Genomic DNA, 15,007 nt, shown 5'->3' with positions numbered 1-15,007 from the left:
AAATAAGTGTTTGATGAGCATTCCTCAACTTTATCAGTATTTATTGCCACCTTTCCCAACTTCTTTGTCACGTGTTGCTGGCATCAAATTCTAAAGTTAATGATTATTTGCAAAAAAATAAATGTTTATCAGTTTGAACATCAAATATGTTGTCTTTTTAGCATATTCAACTGAATATGGGTTGAAAATTATTTACAAATCATTGTATTCCGTTTATATTTACATCTAACACAATTTCCCAACTCATATGGAAACGGGGTTTGTATTATATACTATGCTGTTATGTACGTCCATGATGTTTTCCAGGCTGGCGTCCAACCTTCAGGTTCTACAATAAATGGCTGTCCTTGTTGTGCGCCGTGTGTTGTCTGGTCATCATGTTCCTGCTGACTTGGTGGGCCGCACTCATTGCCTTTGGGGTCGTCGTGCTCCTTTTGGGATACACACTCTACAAGAGGCCCGGTAATAAACTCAAGGTGTGCTCACACTTGGCCAATCGTAGATCCTGACTTTAACCCCTTCTTTAGCATTATTGGAGGAGGTGGTCTATGGCCCAGAAATAGTTAGATACACACGCATGTGCATGTGTCATAAAATCACTTCACTGCGATTGCTCCTCTCAGCCAGTGATGTTTGGGTGGCCCTGTTTTGTGATAGGGCTCTTCATATGACATTTTACCAGGAACATATTCCTAGCCCCGTCCTGTTCTGATAAAAATATAATGGCAAATTTACCCAATATTTGGTGGTGCACGGTTACAGTTGATAAACTATCATACTGGGATCAAATCCCGACCAAAGGTGTGTCAGAAAGAAATGCAAATTTATGTTTTAAATGTGTTTTTAAAGTAAAACTATGATTATTGAACAATCATTTCCAATGAATTTGTTTTACTACAAAACATACATTGAACTAAATTCAAGTTTTATCTAAAAAAGTCTACAATTCGTTTGACGTTTTTAAAGTGTGATAGATTTTTGTAATGGGGCGGGGATCTCAAATAAAAATTCTGCTCAGGGCCCTAATTTTGCCAGGGGCGATTCACATCCAAATTACATTTCTACTTTATTACGATTCTGAATCATATTTCAAGAGTTTTCAAAAATATGTATTGTTTAAAAAAAAGATACTCTTTAGGCCAGGAGTGTCCAAAGTGAGGCACGGGGGCCATTTGCGGCCCGCAGCTAATTGTTTACCGGCCCGCCACACATTCTGGAAATGCTTTTGCAAAAATAAAAAATAAACATCGAAAAAAGTAGAATGAGGTGACATCTAACTAGAAAAAGTTGCAATGTTGACACAAAGCTGCTATGCAGGCTGTTTTTTTTTCTTCTTTTGTCTATCTTTATTTATTGTTTTTGCCATTGCTCAAAAAAATAAATAAAAGAATCAATGTTATAATGAATTATTGACCTAGTCAAGGCTTCAATTATTTTAAACATTTCACTTTAAAATGTTTTATGTGGAAAATATTGCATATATTGTGTGGTTGCCATACAAAAGCATCAACGTTTTCTTTGACAAAAGAGCATAAAACAAACAAAATAATAGTTCAAACGTAAAATTGACAGACATGTCTGAAGTTGATCTCGTAACTTAAGTGTTGAAAGTAAAAAAAGCCTAATACAAATGTATCACTTTATGAGTGGGGCACCTTTTGGATCCCAAGTATATTTAATGGGATTTTATTTATCTTTTCACTGTGATTACTCAAAAATAACAATGAATTAATATCAATGGTGTCTTGCATTATTGATGTTTTTAATGCTCTAATTACTTCACATCAAACATTGCTTTCTGAATGTTTTGGGCAGTGGGGGAAATACTGCATATTTCAGTTTTATTATAAAAAACAAAGTCGTCTTGACAGAAAAGGCATAAAACCTTTTTGGTTTTTTAAATTTTATATCAACCTGAAGTTGATATACTGTAGAGATTTACTGTTAAATAAAAAAAATAAAAAAATAATTTGACTTGTTTTTAACATTTAACATTTTAATGACTTAGACCCTTTATGGTCCCCGGGAGCCCTAAAGGTAAAAAAAAAAACAAAATCCATATATTTTGTTATGATTTGAAAATGAAAACTATCAAAATGGCCCCCGCATGCTTTAATTTTTCCGTGTTCGGCCCTCAGTGGAAAAAGTTTGGACACCCCTGCTTTAGTCCATCACCACGCTTGCTGGCTACAATATTTCAGCTGTACAAAATACAGGAAAAACACGCACTCTCCAAAAAACTTTATAAAACAGAAATAAAGAGATGCACGGCAAAAAGTGTACTTCAAGAAAAAGCAAGGCCAGCAACACTCCTGTCCTTCTAATAATTTTAATACAAACTGCGCAGGCGCTACCAAACAGACCGGTTGCGAAAATGTCTTCGTCAAAATGGAAAATTGTACAAAATAATTCAAAGACTAGTACGACTTTGGTAAGCTATGAAGCCGCACCGCTTGATGGATTGTACTGTGCTTCAACGTACAAGTATTATTATGGTGTGTTTATAAGGTAAGACATATTATCTGGCGTTTTGTTTCGCAATATTATGCAAGAGAGACTTTTCTTACCTTCTGGTACCTGCTGATCTGTATTTGGGATCTGCATAAGTCCTGAAAAAAAAGCTTCTTCTTTTTCTCTATCTTCTTGTTATGGGACATTCATCCTCCGCTGTTGCCATTTCTAATATAAAGTAGTGTAAAGTTCTTACTAGAGATGCCGATAAATGCGTTAAAATGTAATATCGGAAATTATCAGTATCGTTTTTTTTATTATCGGTATCGGGTTTTTTTTTTTTTTTTTTTGGTTTTTTTTGGGTTTTTTTAATTAAATCAACATAAAAAACACAAGATACACTTACAATTAGTGCACCAACCCAAAAAACTTTCCTCCCCCATTTACACTCATTCACACTCATTCACACAAAAGGGTTGCTTTTTTCTGTTATTAATATTCTGGTTCCTACATTATATATCAATATATATCAATACAGTCTGCAAGGGATACAGTCCGTAAGCACACATGATTGTGCGTGCTGCTGGTCCACTAATAGTACTAACCTTTAACAGTTAATTTTACTAATGTTAATTAATTACTAGTTTCAATGTAACTATTTTTATATTGTTTTACTTTCTTTTTCATTCAAGAAAATGTTTTTAATTTATTTATCTTATTTTATTTATTAATTAATTTTTTAAAGTAACTTATCTTCACCATACCTGGTTGTCCAAATTAGGCATAATAATGTGTTAATTCCACGACTGTATATATCGGTTGATATCGGTATCGGTAATTAAAGAATTGGACAATATCGGAATATCGGATATCGGCAAAAAGCCGTTATCGGACATCCCGAGTTCTTACTTATATGGGACAAGTAAACACAGGTCGTAACAGAAATGATCAACATTAACGCTGCAGGCCAGCGGCGGCGGGCAGAGGGAGGGGAATTGAACCCATGTCTGTCACGGTGTACGAATGGTTTATTGTGAGTACATTGTTGCACAACACACTTATAGAAAGATGCAAAAGACATACAAAGTGCTGACTTTGCTGTCTTTGTCTACAGCGGTGAATTGGGGGTCTTCAGTGCAGGCCAGCTCCTACAGCATCGCACTCAACCAGTGTGTGGGCCTCAACCATGTGGAGGACCACGTGAAGAACTACAGGTCAAACACTCGAGACAATGTTTTTTCACTGAGGCAACACAGTGAGCTACTGCAGCTTAGCTTGTTAGCTTCCTTTAAACAATTGCAAGTAAAGGCAGACTTAGTTGAGTATTGGCGCAAAAACTAAACACTAAACATAAAATAATTAGCGTCCCTACATCACTCACAGAGGGGTCCGGAACGTCACCCCCGTGTTAATCGAGGGAGAACTGTCCTTGTATTATTTCGTTGTCAAAAGGTTTGATCAAGTGAAATTAGTCAAACAGAAATCAATGGTAGTTATGAAAAACACTGATCTATTTACTATTAGGTGTGAATGGACTTATGCTGTCTTTAAATTGAAGTGGAGTGGTAATTGTTTTTCTTTTTTTGCGACACCTAATGGCCACAATAATTCATGAAGTGAAATTCATGATGCAATGAGTTCAATGATGCAGACACGGTTGTTACTAAATACTTTCTAAAACGATCCTGCCTTGGAGACTTTGTATGTGTCATGTCTGTGATCATGTTTTGTTTAAGTCATGTTTTGTTTGGTTTTTGGACACTTAGTTCCTGCTTTTTCACTCTCTTGTTTTGTCACTATAGCAACCATTAATTTCACCTGTTTCACATTTTGAGTCACGCACCTGTTTTCACTAATCATGTCACTATTATTTAAACCGATAGTTGCCAGGAAGTCAGCCTGGCGACATTACCTCTGCTCACTTCATGCCATGCTACTTCTGATACTCATGCCTGTTCATAGTTATGCTTCTTTCCATGCCACGTAAGTTTAACGAGTTTTGCTTCATGTCCACAGTTTCTGCCTTTGTGCAAGTTTTTGTTTCATTTGCCAAGTTTTTGTACTTCCGCCTTGTGCGCGCCTTTTGTTCCTTTTTTATAGTAATGATAAAATATGTCCTTACCTTCACGCCTTGCCCGCTCCAACTTTCCTTTGCATTCCGGGAAAACAAAACACCCCATAATCCCCTTCTTGACAGTATGTGTAAGTAATATGTAACTATAATCAAATGTGCTGTTTTTGACTACAATATTGTTCAATAAGGACACTTATTATGCATGTTAGCTGTTGTGCAGCTGCAAGCTCCTATAGCAGATCTGGGCAAAATACGGCCCGCAGGCCACATGCGGCCCATTAAGATTTTCAGTCCGGCCCGCCGGACGTTCTACATAATTATAATGATGGGTGCTGGTTAGCGCCTTGCATGGCAGCTCCCTCCATCAGTGTGTGAATGTGTGTGTGAATGGGTAAATGCGGAAGTAGTGTCAAAGCGCTTTGAGTACCTTGAAGGTAGAAAAGCGCTATACAAGTACAACCCAACCCATTTCATCATAATTGTTTTAGACCTTTAACATCAAAACTGTCACCGCCATTATGATGTGCAGTGCTGCTTTTAAATGACCGTAAGTCTTGAACTATAGAAAGTATTTCAATGGTTGGAATCTGCACTTTTGGGTGTTATAGGAGTTATTACAGTAATCTACGTCACAGCAGCTCAGACCAGGAACAAAGCAGAGTGGGCGGGGTTTGTTTTCAGAGCAGCCAGCCCGAAACGTGTGTGTCAGAAACAGATTTGGTAGCAGATTTTACGTCATAATATATCATTTTTTATGTGTTTATTACACTTTGCATTCATATTTTTTCGTTTTTTTACATTGTTGTTGTGTTTTGCTTGATTGTAAAAGATGTCTATGGAGGAGCTGGTCTGAGAAGTAAACGAGGAGCAATGTTCATATGTTAATATTCAGTGTTTTATTGTTCGTAGTTAATATTGTATATCCCACTTTCTTTATTTTCATGTACATTTTGGGTGTCCCATTCAGTAAAATTCAATTTTTTTTTTTAAGTGGTCTGTCTTAACGTTTTTAGAACTCTATCCGACATTGTAAATTTTTGTATTAGTGTTCATGAAAAAAAGGAACCAAACACATACTGTACAGCAGATTTTTACAGCTAAATGTGTACATATAATCCATACACACATACACTTTGGCCCCCCAGACACATGTTTTCTCTCAATGTGGCCCCCCGAGTCAAAATATTTGCCCAGCTCTGTCCTATAGCCTACCAAGCTTACCTTTTGTAAATAACTGAAATAAATAGAAGAAAAGAACAACCTTGTGTGCTAATTTTTGCTGATATCGGGTTAATATCCGATATCAATATCGGATCGGGACACTCCTAGCAGTGGATACTGCCAATGTTGCTATCAATCCTTGTTTAAAGGCCTACTGAAACCCACTACTACCGACCACGCAGTCTGATAGTTTATATATCAATGATGAAATCTTAACATTGCAACACATGCCAATACGGCCGGGTTAGCTTACTAAAGTGCAATTTTAAATTTTGCGCGAAATATCCTGCTGAAAACGTCTCGGTATGATGACGCCGGCACGTGACGTCACGGATTGTAGAGGACATTTTGGGACAGCATGGTGGCCAGCTATTAAGTCGTCTGTTTTCATCGCAAAATTCCACAGTATTCTGGACATCTGTGTTGGTGAATCTTTTGCAATTTGTTCAATGAACAATGAAGACAGAAAAGAAGAAAGCTGGAGGTGGGAAGCGGTGTATTGCGGGCAATACACAGCAACACAAACACAGCCGGTGTTTCATTGTTTACATTCCCGAAAGATGACAGTCAAGCTTTACCATTGGCCTGTGGAGAACTGGGACAACAGAGACTCTTACCAGGAGGATTTGAGTTGGATGCGCAGACGCGGTACCGTGAGTACGCATGCAGCTGCGGCTTCCAAACATTTGATCGCTTGCCCGTACGTGCGTGCCGCTATGTGCATGTCACGTACGTAACTTTGGGGACTTTGGGGAAATATATATGCTGTATGAACTTTGGGGAGGTGAACAGTACTTTGGGCTGTGGGATTGAGTGTGTTGTGCAGGTGTTTGAGTTGTATTGGCGGGTTATATGGACGGGAGGGGGGAGGTGTTTGTTATGCAGAATTAATTTGTGGCATATTAAATATAAGCCTGGTTGTGTTGTGGCTAATAGAGTATATATATGTCTTGTGTTTATTTACTGTTTTAGTCATTCCCAGTTGAATATCAGGTCCCACCCGCCTCTAACAGCATCTTCCCTATCTGAATCGCTCCCACTGCCCGCTAGTCCTTCACTCTCACTTTCCTCATCCACAAATCTTTCATCCTCGCTCAAATTAATGGGGAAATCGTCGCTTTCTCGGTCCGAATCGCTCTCGCTGCTGGTGGCCATGATTGTAAATAATGTGCAAATGTGAGGAGCTCCACAACCTGTGACATCACGCTTCTCGTCTGCTACTTCCGGTAGACGCAAGGCTTTTTTATCAGCAACCAAAAGTTGTGAACTTTATCGTCGATGTTCTCTACTAAATCCTTTCAGCAAAAATATGGCAATATCGCGAAATGATCAAGTATGACACATAGAATGGACCTGCTATCCCCGTTTAAATAAGAAAATCGCATTTCAGTAGGCCTTTAATATGACAGTAATGTTCTTAGAATCCTGAGATAATGCGAAAAAAGCAATACAAATGTTTTCCAACATAACTCCAAAACTAAACATGCAAAATGTCTAAATATGCGTGAAGAAATGTATCTTTGTGAGTTTTACTAGAAAAAATATATTTTGTAAGGTTTGCAATGACGCAAGTTTGTATTTTTACTCAATATGACAGTATAACTGTCATACCAATTATGAAAGTTATATAAACATAACTCCAAAACCAAACATGTAATATGTCTAAAAATGCCTTTAATATTGTATCTATGTGAGTTTTACTAGAATCGGGTGTTTTGGTAAGGTTTACAAATTAAAAAATGAGGTTTTACTAATAATGACAGTATAATGTCATGTCTGTGTGATCATGTTTTTGTTTTGGTCATGTTCGGTTTTGTTTTTGGACTTTTTGTGCACTTTTGTTTTGTCACCATAGCAACCATTAGTTTTCACCTGTCACGTCACTCACCTGTTTCACGTTTTGAGTCACGCACCTGTTTTCGTTAATCATGTCTATAGTATTTAAGTTCATTGTTTTCAGTTTGTCGTTCTGACGACATACCGCATTTATGCTTCTGCACACTCTCCACACACCCTTAAGACCCTTGCTGCTCTTTTTTCATGCCGGTTTCTCGTCCAAGTAAGTTTTCTTTATTCATGCCATAGTTTGCAAGTTTTGTTTAATTGTTCATAGTTTCTGCCTTTGTGCAAGTTTTGTGTTTATAGTCAAGTTTTGTACTTCCGCCCCTGTGCGCGCCTTTTGTTTGATCCTTTTTTTTTTGTAGTTATAGTGTTTGAATAAATCATGTACTCCCCTTCACGCCACGTATGGTCCAAATCTTTTGCACCTCGGGAGAACAAACCAAGCCATAGTCCAAGTCATGACATATAACTGTCACACTCAATATGTAGATACAGGGCCAGTATAATTGCCGATACCAATGACAATTGTCCCGTTTTGTTTCATGGTTGTTTTGGTTGTCACCCCAGGATGCAGAGACGGCAGGGGAAATTCAGGTAAAAATGTATTTGACGACAAAACAAAAATAGTGCGGTAGAAAAGTACACAGGAAGCATAGGGAAAGCTATGCAGCATGAAGGTACATGTAAAAACAATGATCCTGCCTAATCTAGAGGAAAGGGTTTGGCAACCAAGGACAGGTTAGGGAGCCAGGGCTCAGACTAAAGTGGTGGCAAATGGAGGAAAATACTAGGTGGAAACAAAAATAAGAGCGCTGGACAGGAAATGAAGCTAATAACTGTCATGTGAGATCATGACACTGATACTTCTTATGGATTTTATGATTAATGCCCTGAATTTGTTGATCGTGATTTTGTTGTTCAGTATGGTAGAAAAGGTTTAACTTGTGATTATTTTTTCCTTATAATATGTTGCAAACCTACTGTACACTACTACAGACCACAGTGTTTGGTGCTGACAGGACCTCCCAGCAGTCGACCAGCTCTTGTGGATCTGGTCAGCTGTTTGACAAAGAACCTCAGTCTCATGATGTGTGGCCATGTGCTTACCGTGAGTGCATAATACGATACATTAAAATCTCTCATTCCTTTAAAATCTCTCATTCCTTCAAAAGTTGCCTGAGACGGTGAGACCTGTTTTGTTACAATTTTCCCAGGGCAATCTCCCTCCACTGGTGCAAAGCATTGACAGTCACATTTTGTGGTTGAACCAAAGAAAGGTCAAGTCCTTCTACAAAAATGTGCTGTCTGCAGACCTACGCTCAGGAGTGAACATGCTGCTCCAGGTATACAAAAACTATATGAGTATTCAAGCACTATAAGACAGTCCTGCATGTATTCGTATTATCATTTGTCGCTTTGGTACAGATTTCCCATGGTACATATAAAAAGTGAGTGACAGGAACTGTTTACTGCCAAGGAGAAGCCAGACATGGAAAACTCTCTTCCTTTTTTAAGATGCATTCACGAGATTAAAAGGATCTCTCGCCCAGGGCACCTTTGAAACTAGGACCGCCACTCTCCGCTATGAAATCAGTGTGCTGTCGTTGTTCAGTAAGACAAAGAATAGAAACAATGAACATTGTAAACCAGGGGTGTCCAAAGTGCAGCTAAAGGACCCATTTTGAGAACACTGCACACTTTTTTTGACCCCCCCCCCCGGCATATTGTACCAATATGATCAATCAATCAGTGTTTATTTATATAGCCCTAAATCACAAGTGTCTCAAAGGGCTGCACAAGCCATAACGACATCCTTGGTTCTGATCCCACATAAGGGCAAGGAAAAACTCACAACCCAGTGGGATGTCAATGAGAAACCTTGGAGAGGGCTGCAGATGATACTTTTGATATTCAATTATAACAGAACTACAATAGAAATAGCACACACACATATATATATATATATATATATATATATATATATATATATATATATATATATATATATATATATATAGTTATTTTGCATGCAGGCGGCTGGCAACCCCGCCTTCCGCCCATGTGCAGCTGAGAGAGGCTCCAGCACCCCCCGCGACCCCAAAAGGAACAAGCGGTAGAAAATGGATGGATGGATGGATATATACATATATATATATATATATATATATATACATATACATATATATATATATATATATATATATATATATATATATATATATATATATATATATATATATATATATATATATATATATATATAGTTATTTTGCATGCAGGCAGCTTGCAGCCCCGGCCAAATTTTTTTATTACCCAAAATTTTTTAGACCCCCATTCAAAAAATTAGAACACCCCTGCTTCAGTATATAGTACTTGCAAATGATACTCACAAGTGTGAGAAAACGAGCTATAACAACTGTACTGCAACGTTATTATTATCAACCCTTAAACAAAACAATATTTTTTTATTACAAAACAATAACATTTATTAGCACATGAATAGTTACCCAGTTCTATAAGGGCACTGGTGATAACATATACGGTAGTCACCAGACCGAACAAAGAAGTCGTTATCGTTTTCCTCATTTGGGGGCTAAATGAGTACACTCTCGGCCACCTGCAACAAGTGCTTGACGGTGATATTGTAGGTATTGTAAGTAATGTAGCGTCCTGACAGAAACACAGTCAGTCTAAAATTATTTTTAAACGTCATTGTCAACCGACGTCGTATAAGCCAGTGGTGCCACTCGTAATTGGTTGATTCAAATAGATTAGCTAGCTTCCGTGGTCGGCCGACCTTGTCACACAAGATTTAGTTTCTCTTTAAATATCCTTTTTATTAACCCTTCTTTGTGGGTTAAAATTCATTAAATTAACATTTCTCTGTTCCGGTGCCATTTCCTCCTTTCGCAAATCACAATTTGTGATTGTCACGTTTAACGTAAAGCTACCTATATGGGCTACGAGTGATCTGATTGGCTATCGCAACTGTCTATCAACTGTATGTCCTCTGTTCGTTTACACTACGCAGCCGCCGCTAATGTTGATTCAGAAGGCCTCCGGCAGAATTCATGCAGCACTGGCAACAAGGTAGCTGAATTCTGATAAAAGCTCTAAAGAAAAAACAAGCAACACTGGAGCCTAATATGACATGAAGAGAATATAATGAATAATTGTATATAATTATGTAAAGTAAATTAAAAATAAAATTAACTTTTATCAATTTATGATCATAGTTTATGTTAGGCCAGCAGAGAAGGCCTTGCTGGCCCTGACGGCACACCACTGGTACTGACCAATACTCAAGGCTCCAATATTGGGATTGTATTGTAAGTGACCTATTATTAGATGTTACACTACCCGTACTTTGCTCTGTAAACAAGCAGTTTCATGGTTTAATGCAGGGGTCAGGAACCTTTTTGGCTGAGAGAGCCATGGAAGCCAAATATTTTAAAATGTATTTCCGTGAGAGCCATATAATATTTTTTTAACACTGAATACAACAAAATGTGTGCATTTTTAAGTAAAACCAACATTAGAGTATAACACGCCTGTTATTCTTGTTGATAACATTTTTATTCTGAAGCTAACTAATAATGAATAAAATACTTCTTACCATTAATGCGACTTCTTGAACAGGTGCGGTAGAAAACGGATGAATGGATTAAAATGCATGACAATGTTTTATATTTTGAACGTTCTTTTTAACACTGATTACCAGTGGAATTATTCATTACTTATTGTGTTAAGCAATGTCAGCTAAGATTAATCTGAGAGCCAGATGCAGTCACCAAAAGAGCCACATCAAGCTCTAGAGCCATAGGTTCCCTACCCCTGGTTTAATGTTTTGTAATTTGTTTCCTTACTGTATCTAAAATGAGCCGAACTGTAACATTAAAACCGAGGTACGTTATGAACCATGCTTATGGTGTAGAGGGATGCCAAATTTTGAGAAAAATGTTGTGTCTGGGGGCCGGTATATCTGATTTATAGGAACACTAATACAAAACCTCACACTAATGTCTGATTGAATGCTAAAAACTTTATGACAGACCGCCTGAAAAACGGAATGGATTTTTTTTTTTTTTTTAACTGAATGAGAATGTACATGAAAATTAAGAATGTGGTATTTATAATATTAACTATGAACGATAAAACACTGAATATTGACAACATATGAATGTCACACCCCTTCTCGATCGACATATTTTACAATCAAGCGAAACGCAATAAAAATGCAACAAACACAGAGAAATATGAACGCGAAGGGTAAAAAAACCCCACCTACAATCTGATATATCTGATATAACTTAGAAATATCTGTGACTTAGATTACCATAGTAACTAGTATATCATGCAAAAGTGCAGATTCCAACCATTGAAATACTTTGTATAGTTCAAGACGTACGGTAATTTGAGAACATCACTGCACATCATAATGACATAATGGTTTCGATCTTAAAGATCTAAAGAAATTATTTAGGAATGTCCGGCGGGCCAGTTTGAAAAACTTTACGGGCCGCGTCTACGCCCAAGTCTGGCGTAGAGTTACTCCTCTTACAAGAATCTCGTTCCACTTGATCTGTGGTATATCATTTTGAAATTGTTTTAAGAAATATGTTCAATACTAATGAGAGGACTTTTGAACTCCAGGGTGCAGGTTTGGGTAGAATACGACCGAACGTCTTGCTAATGGGTTTCAAGTCAGACTGGCTGAGTGACTCCCCTCAGGCGGCATACAGTTACATCGCAATATTGCAGTGAGTATCGTCTGCATGTTTAAACTCAATCTCAAGTCTTTTTATGTCATGATATTGATATATTTGCTGGTTTCAGGGATGCATTTGATCTTCAGTACGGTGTGTGTGTCCTGAGAATGAGAGAGCGACTGGACGTTTCACATCAGTCACATGGTGAGAGCCACGAATGAAGTCATCGTGAATGGAACTACAGTGTAAAACACCTGTGTATTTTAACCTCATAATTTATTGTCCATATTGATGTTTTTGTCTGCAGTCAATCCAGGCTTTGATGAAGGACCTGAGTGTATAAACACTACATATAAACCGTCTGGATTTCACAACATCAGTGCATGTAAGCAAATGTTCTACATAGTACTGTACTAGTAGTGTGTACTACCTGGATTGATTGATTGATTGATTGAAACTTTTATTAGTAGATTGTACAGTACAGTACATATTCCGTACAATTGACCACTAAATGGTAACACCCGAATAAGTTTTTCAACTTGTTTAAGTCGGGGTCCACGTAAATCAATTCATGGTAAACACTTCATTTTACAATGCTATACTTACGGCTTTCTTCATTAAGTACATTAGTAGTACAATTTAGGGAAGAGTAGCATGTTTGGCTGTTTGGTGTCTTCTAGTGATAATGGGCCACATTCAGCAATAAGTTCCTAACTTTTCCTCTTATCTTTCTTCCTAAGTGATTTCCTCAGAGGAGTCCATTCTAATTCATGACGTGTTCTTAAACGGCCCAATTGTTCCCACCTGCTGTTCTTAAGTTGCTGAATGCCAAATGGTTAGCGCGTGCGTGTCTATCATAATTTGCATATAAACACGCCCTTATTTCCCCAATATGCATATGTAAACACTCTTAATTCCGTAATTTGCATAGGTAAACGCCCTTAATTTCCCATATAAGGGCGCAATTCAGGCGGAAAAGCCGAACATCAAACACACGGAGAAAACACAAACAGATTACAGAAGACAAATTTGTATTATCCCGCGGGAGAAATACATAATGTCAAAACGTAAGTTTAAGAAAGGGGGGGCTGCTGTGGTAGCCTAAAGCGTTCAAATAAATATTTGTCACTTCGGGCAAATAGGTCTACTCGGTCGTGAAATATGCGCTCCCTCCCCAGGGCACGATCTGCGGCATGACGCACACGGTATTTTGAAATGTCTATATATTCCTAATTTTTCTATATGTCTATCTTATCTATATGTATCTACCTATCTATCTATCTATCTATATACATATATATACTGTATATATATATATATATACACATATATATATACTGTATATATATATATATATATATATATATATATATATATATATATATATATATATATATATATATATATATATATATATATATATATATATATATATATACAAACCCTGTTACCACATGATTTGGGAATTTGTGTTGGATGTAAATATAAACGGAATACAATGATTTGCAAATACTTTTCAACCCATATGCAATTGAATGCACTACAAAGACAAGATATTTGATGTTCAAACTCATAAACTTTATTTTTTTTTGCAAATAATAATTAACTTACAATTTCGTGGCTGCAACACGTGCCAAAGTAGTTGGGAAAGGGCATGTTCACCACTGTGTTACATCACCTTTTCTTTTAACAACACTCAATAAATGATTGGGAACTGAGGAAACTAATTGCTGAAGCTTTGAAAGTGGGATTCTTTCCCATTCTTGTTTTATGTAGAGCTTCAGTCGTTCAACAGTCCGGGGTCTCCGCTGTCGTATTTTACGCTTCATAATGCACCACACATTTTCGATGGGAGACAGGTCTGGACTGCAGGCGGACCAGGAAAGTACCAGCACTCTTTTTTTACGAAGCCACGCTGTTGTAACACGTGCTGAATGTGGCTTGGCATTGTCTTGCTGAAATAAGCAGGGGCGTCCATGAAAAAGACGGCGCTTAGATGGCAGCATATGTTGTTCCAAAACCTGTATGTACCTTTCAGCATTAATGGTGCCTTCACAGATGTGTAAGTTACTCATGCCTTGGGCACTAATGCACCCCCATACCATCACAGATGCTGGCTTTTCAACTTTGCGTCGATAACAGTCTGGATGTTTCGCTTCCCCTCTGGTCCGGATGACACGCTGTCGAATGTTTCCAAAAACAATTTGAAATGTGGACTCGTCAGACCACAGAACACTTTTCCACTTTGCATGAGTCCATCTTAGATGATCTCGGGCCCAGAGAAGCCGGCGGCGTTTCTGGATGTTGTTGATAAATGACTTTCGCTTTGCATAGTAGAGCTTTAACTTGCACTTACAGATGTAGCGACAAACTGTATTTAGTGACAGTGGTTTTCTGAAGTGTTCCTGAGCCCATGTGGTGATATCCTTTAGAGATTGATGTCGGTTTTTGATAAAGTGCCGTCTGAGGGATCGAAGGTCATGGTCATTCAATGTTGGTTTCCGGCCATGCCGCTTACGTGGAGTGATTTCTCCAGATTCTCAGAACCTTTTGATGATATTATGGACCGTAGATGTTGAAATCCCTGAATTTCTTGCAATTGCACTTTGAGAAACGTTGTTCTTAAACTGTTTGACTATTTGCTCACGCAGTTGTGGACAAAGGGGTGTACCTCGCCCTATCCTTTCTTGTGAAAGACTGAGCATTTTTT

General features: G+C 37.7%; 1 protein-coding gene across 1 annotated transcript in view; it reads left to right on the top strand.

Moving 5' to 3' along the window:
• slc12a3 (solute carrier family 12 member 3) overlaps positions 1-15,007 on the top strand; it is a 152,449-nt gene that overhangs the window by 98,624 nt on the left and 38,818 nt on the right. The window contains exons 14-20 of the mRNA XM_061928125.1: positions 307-462; positions 3,566-3,665; positions 8,585-8,696; positions 8,803-8,931; positions 12,242-12,348; positions 12,425-12,501; positions 12,605-12,682. Coding sequence (XP_061784109.1) covers positions 307-462; positions 3,566-3,665; positions 8,585-8,696; positions 8,803-8,931; positions 12,242-12,348; positions 12,425-12,501; positions 12,605-12,682 — 759 coding nt within the window. The remainder of the gene's footprint in view (positions 1-306; positions 463-3,565; positions 3,666-8,584; positions 8,697-8,802; positions 8,932-12,241; positions 12,349-12,424; positions 12,502-12,604; positions 12,683-15,007) is intronic.

This window comes from Nerophis lumbriciformis, linkage group LG35 (assembly GCF_033978685.3).
Source record: "Nerophis lumbriciformis linkage group LG35, RoL_Nlum_v2.1, whole genome shotgun sequence".
Taxonomy (NCBI): Eukaryota; Metazoa; Chordata; class Actinopteri; order Syngnathiformes; family Syngnathidae; genus Nerophis; species Nerophis lumbriciformis.
Note: the sequence above shows the minus strand (reverse complement) of the source record. Positions and strands in the feature narration are given on the sequence as shown.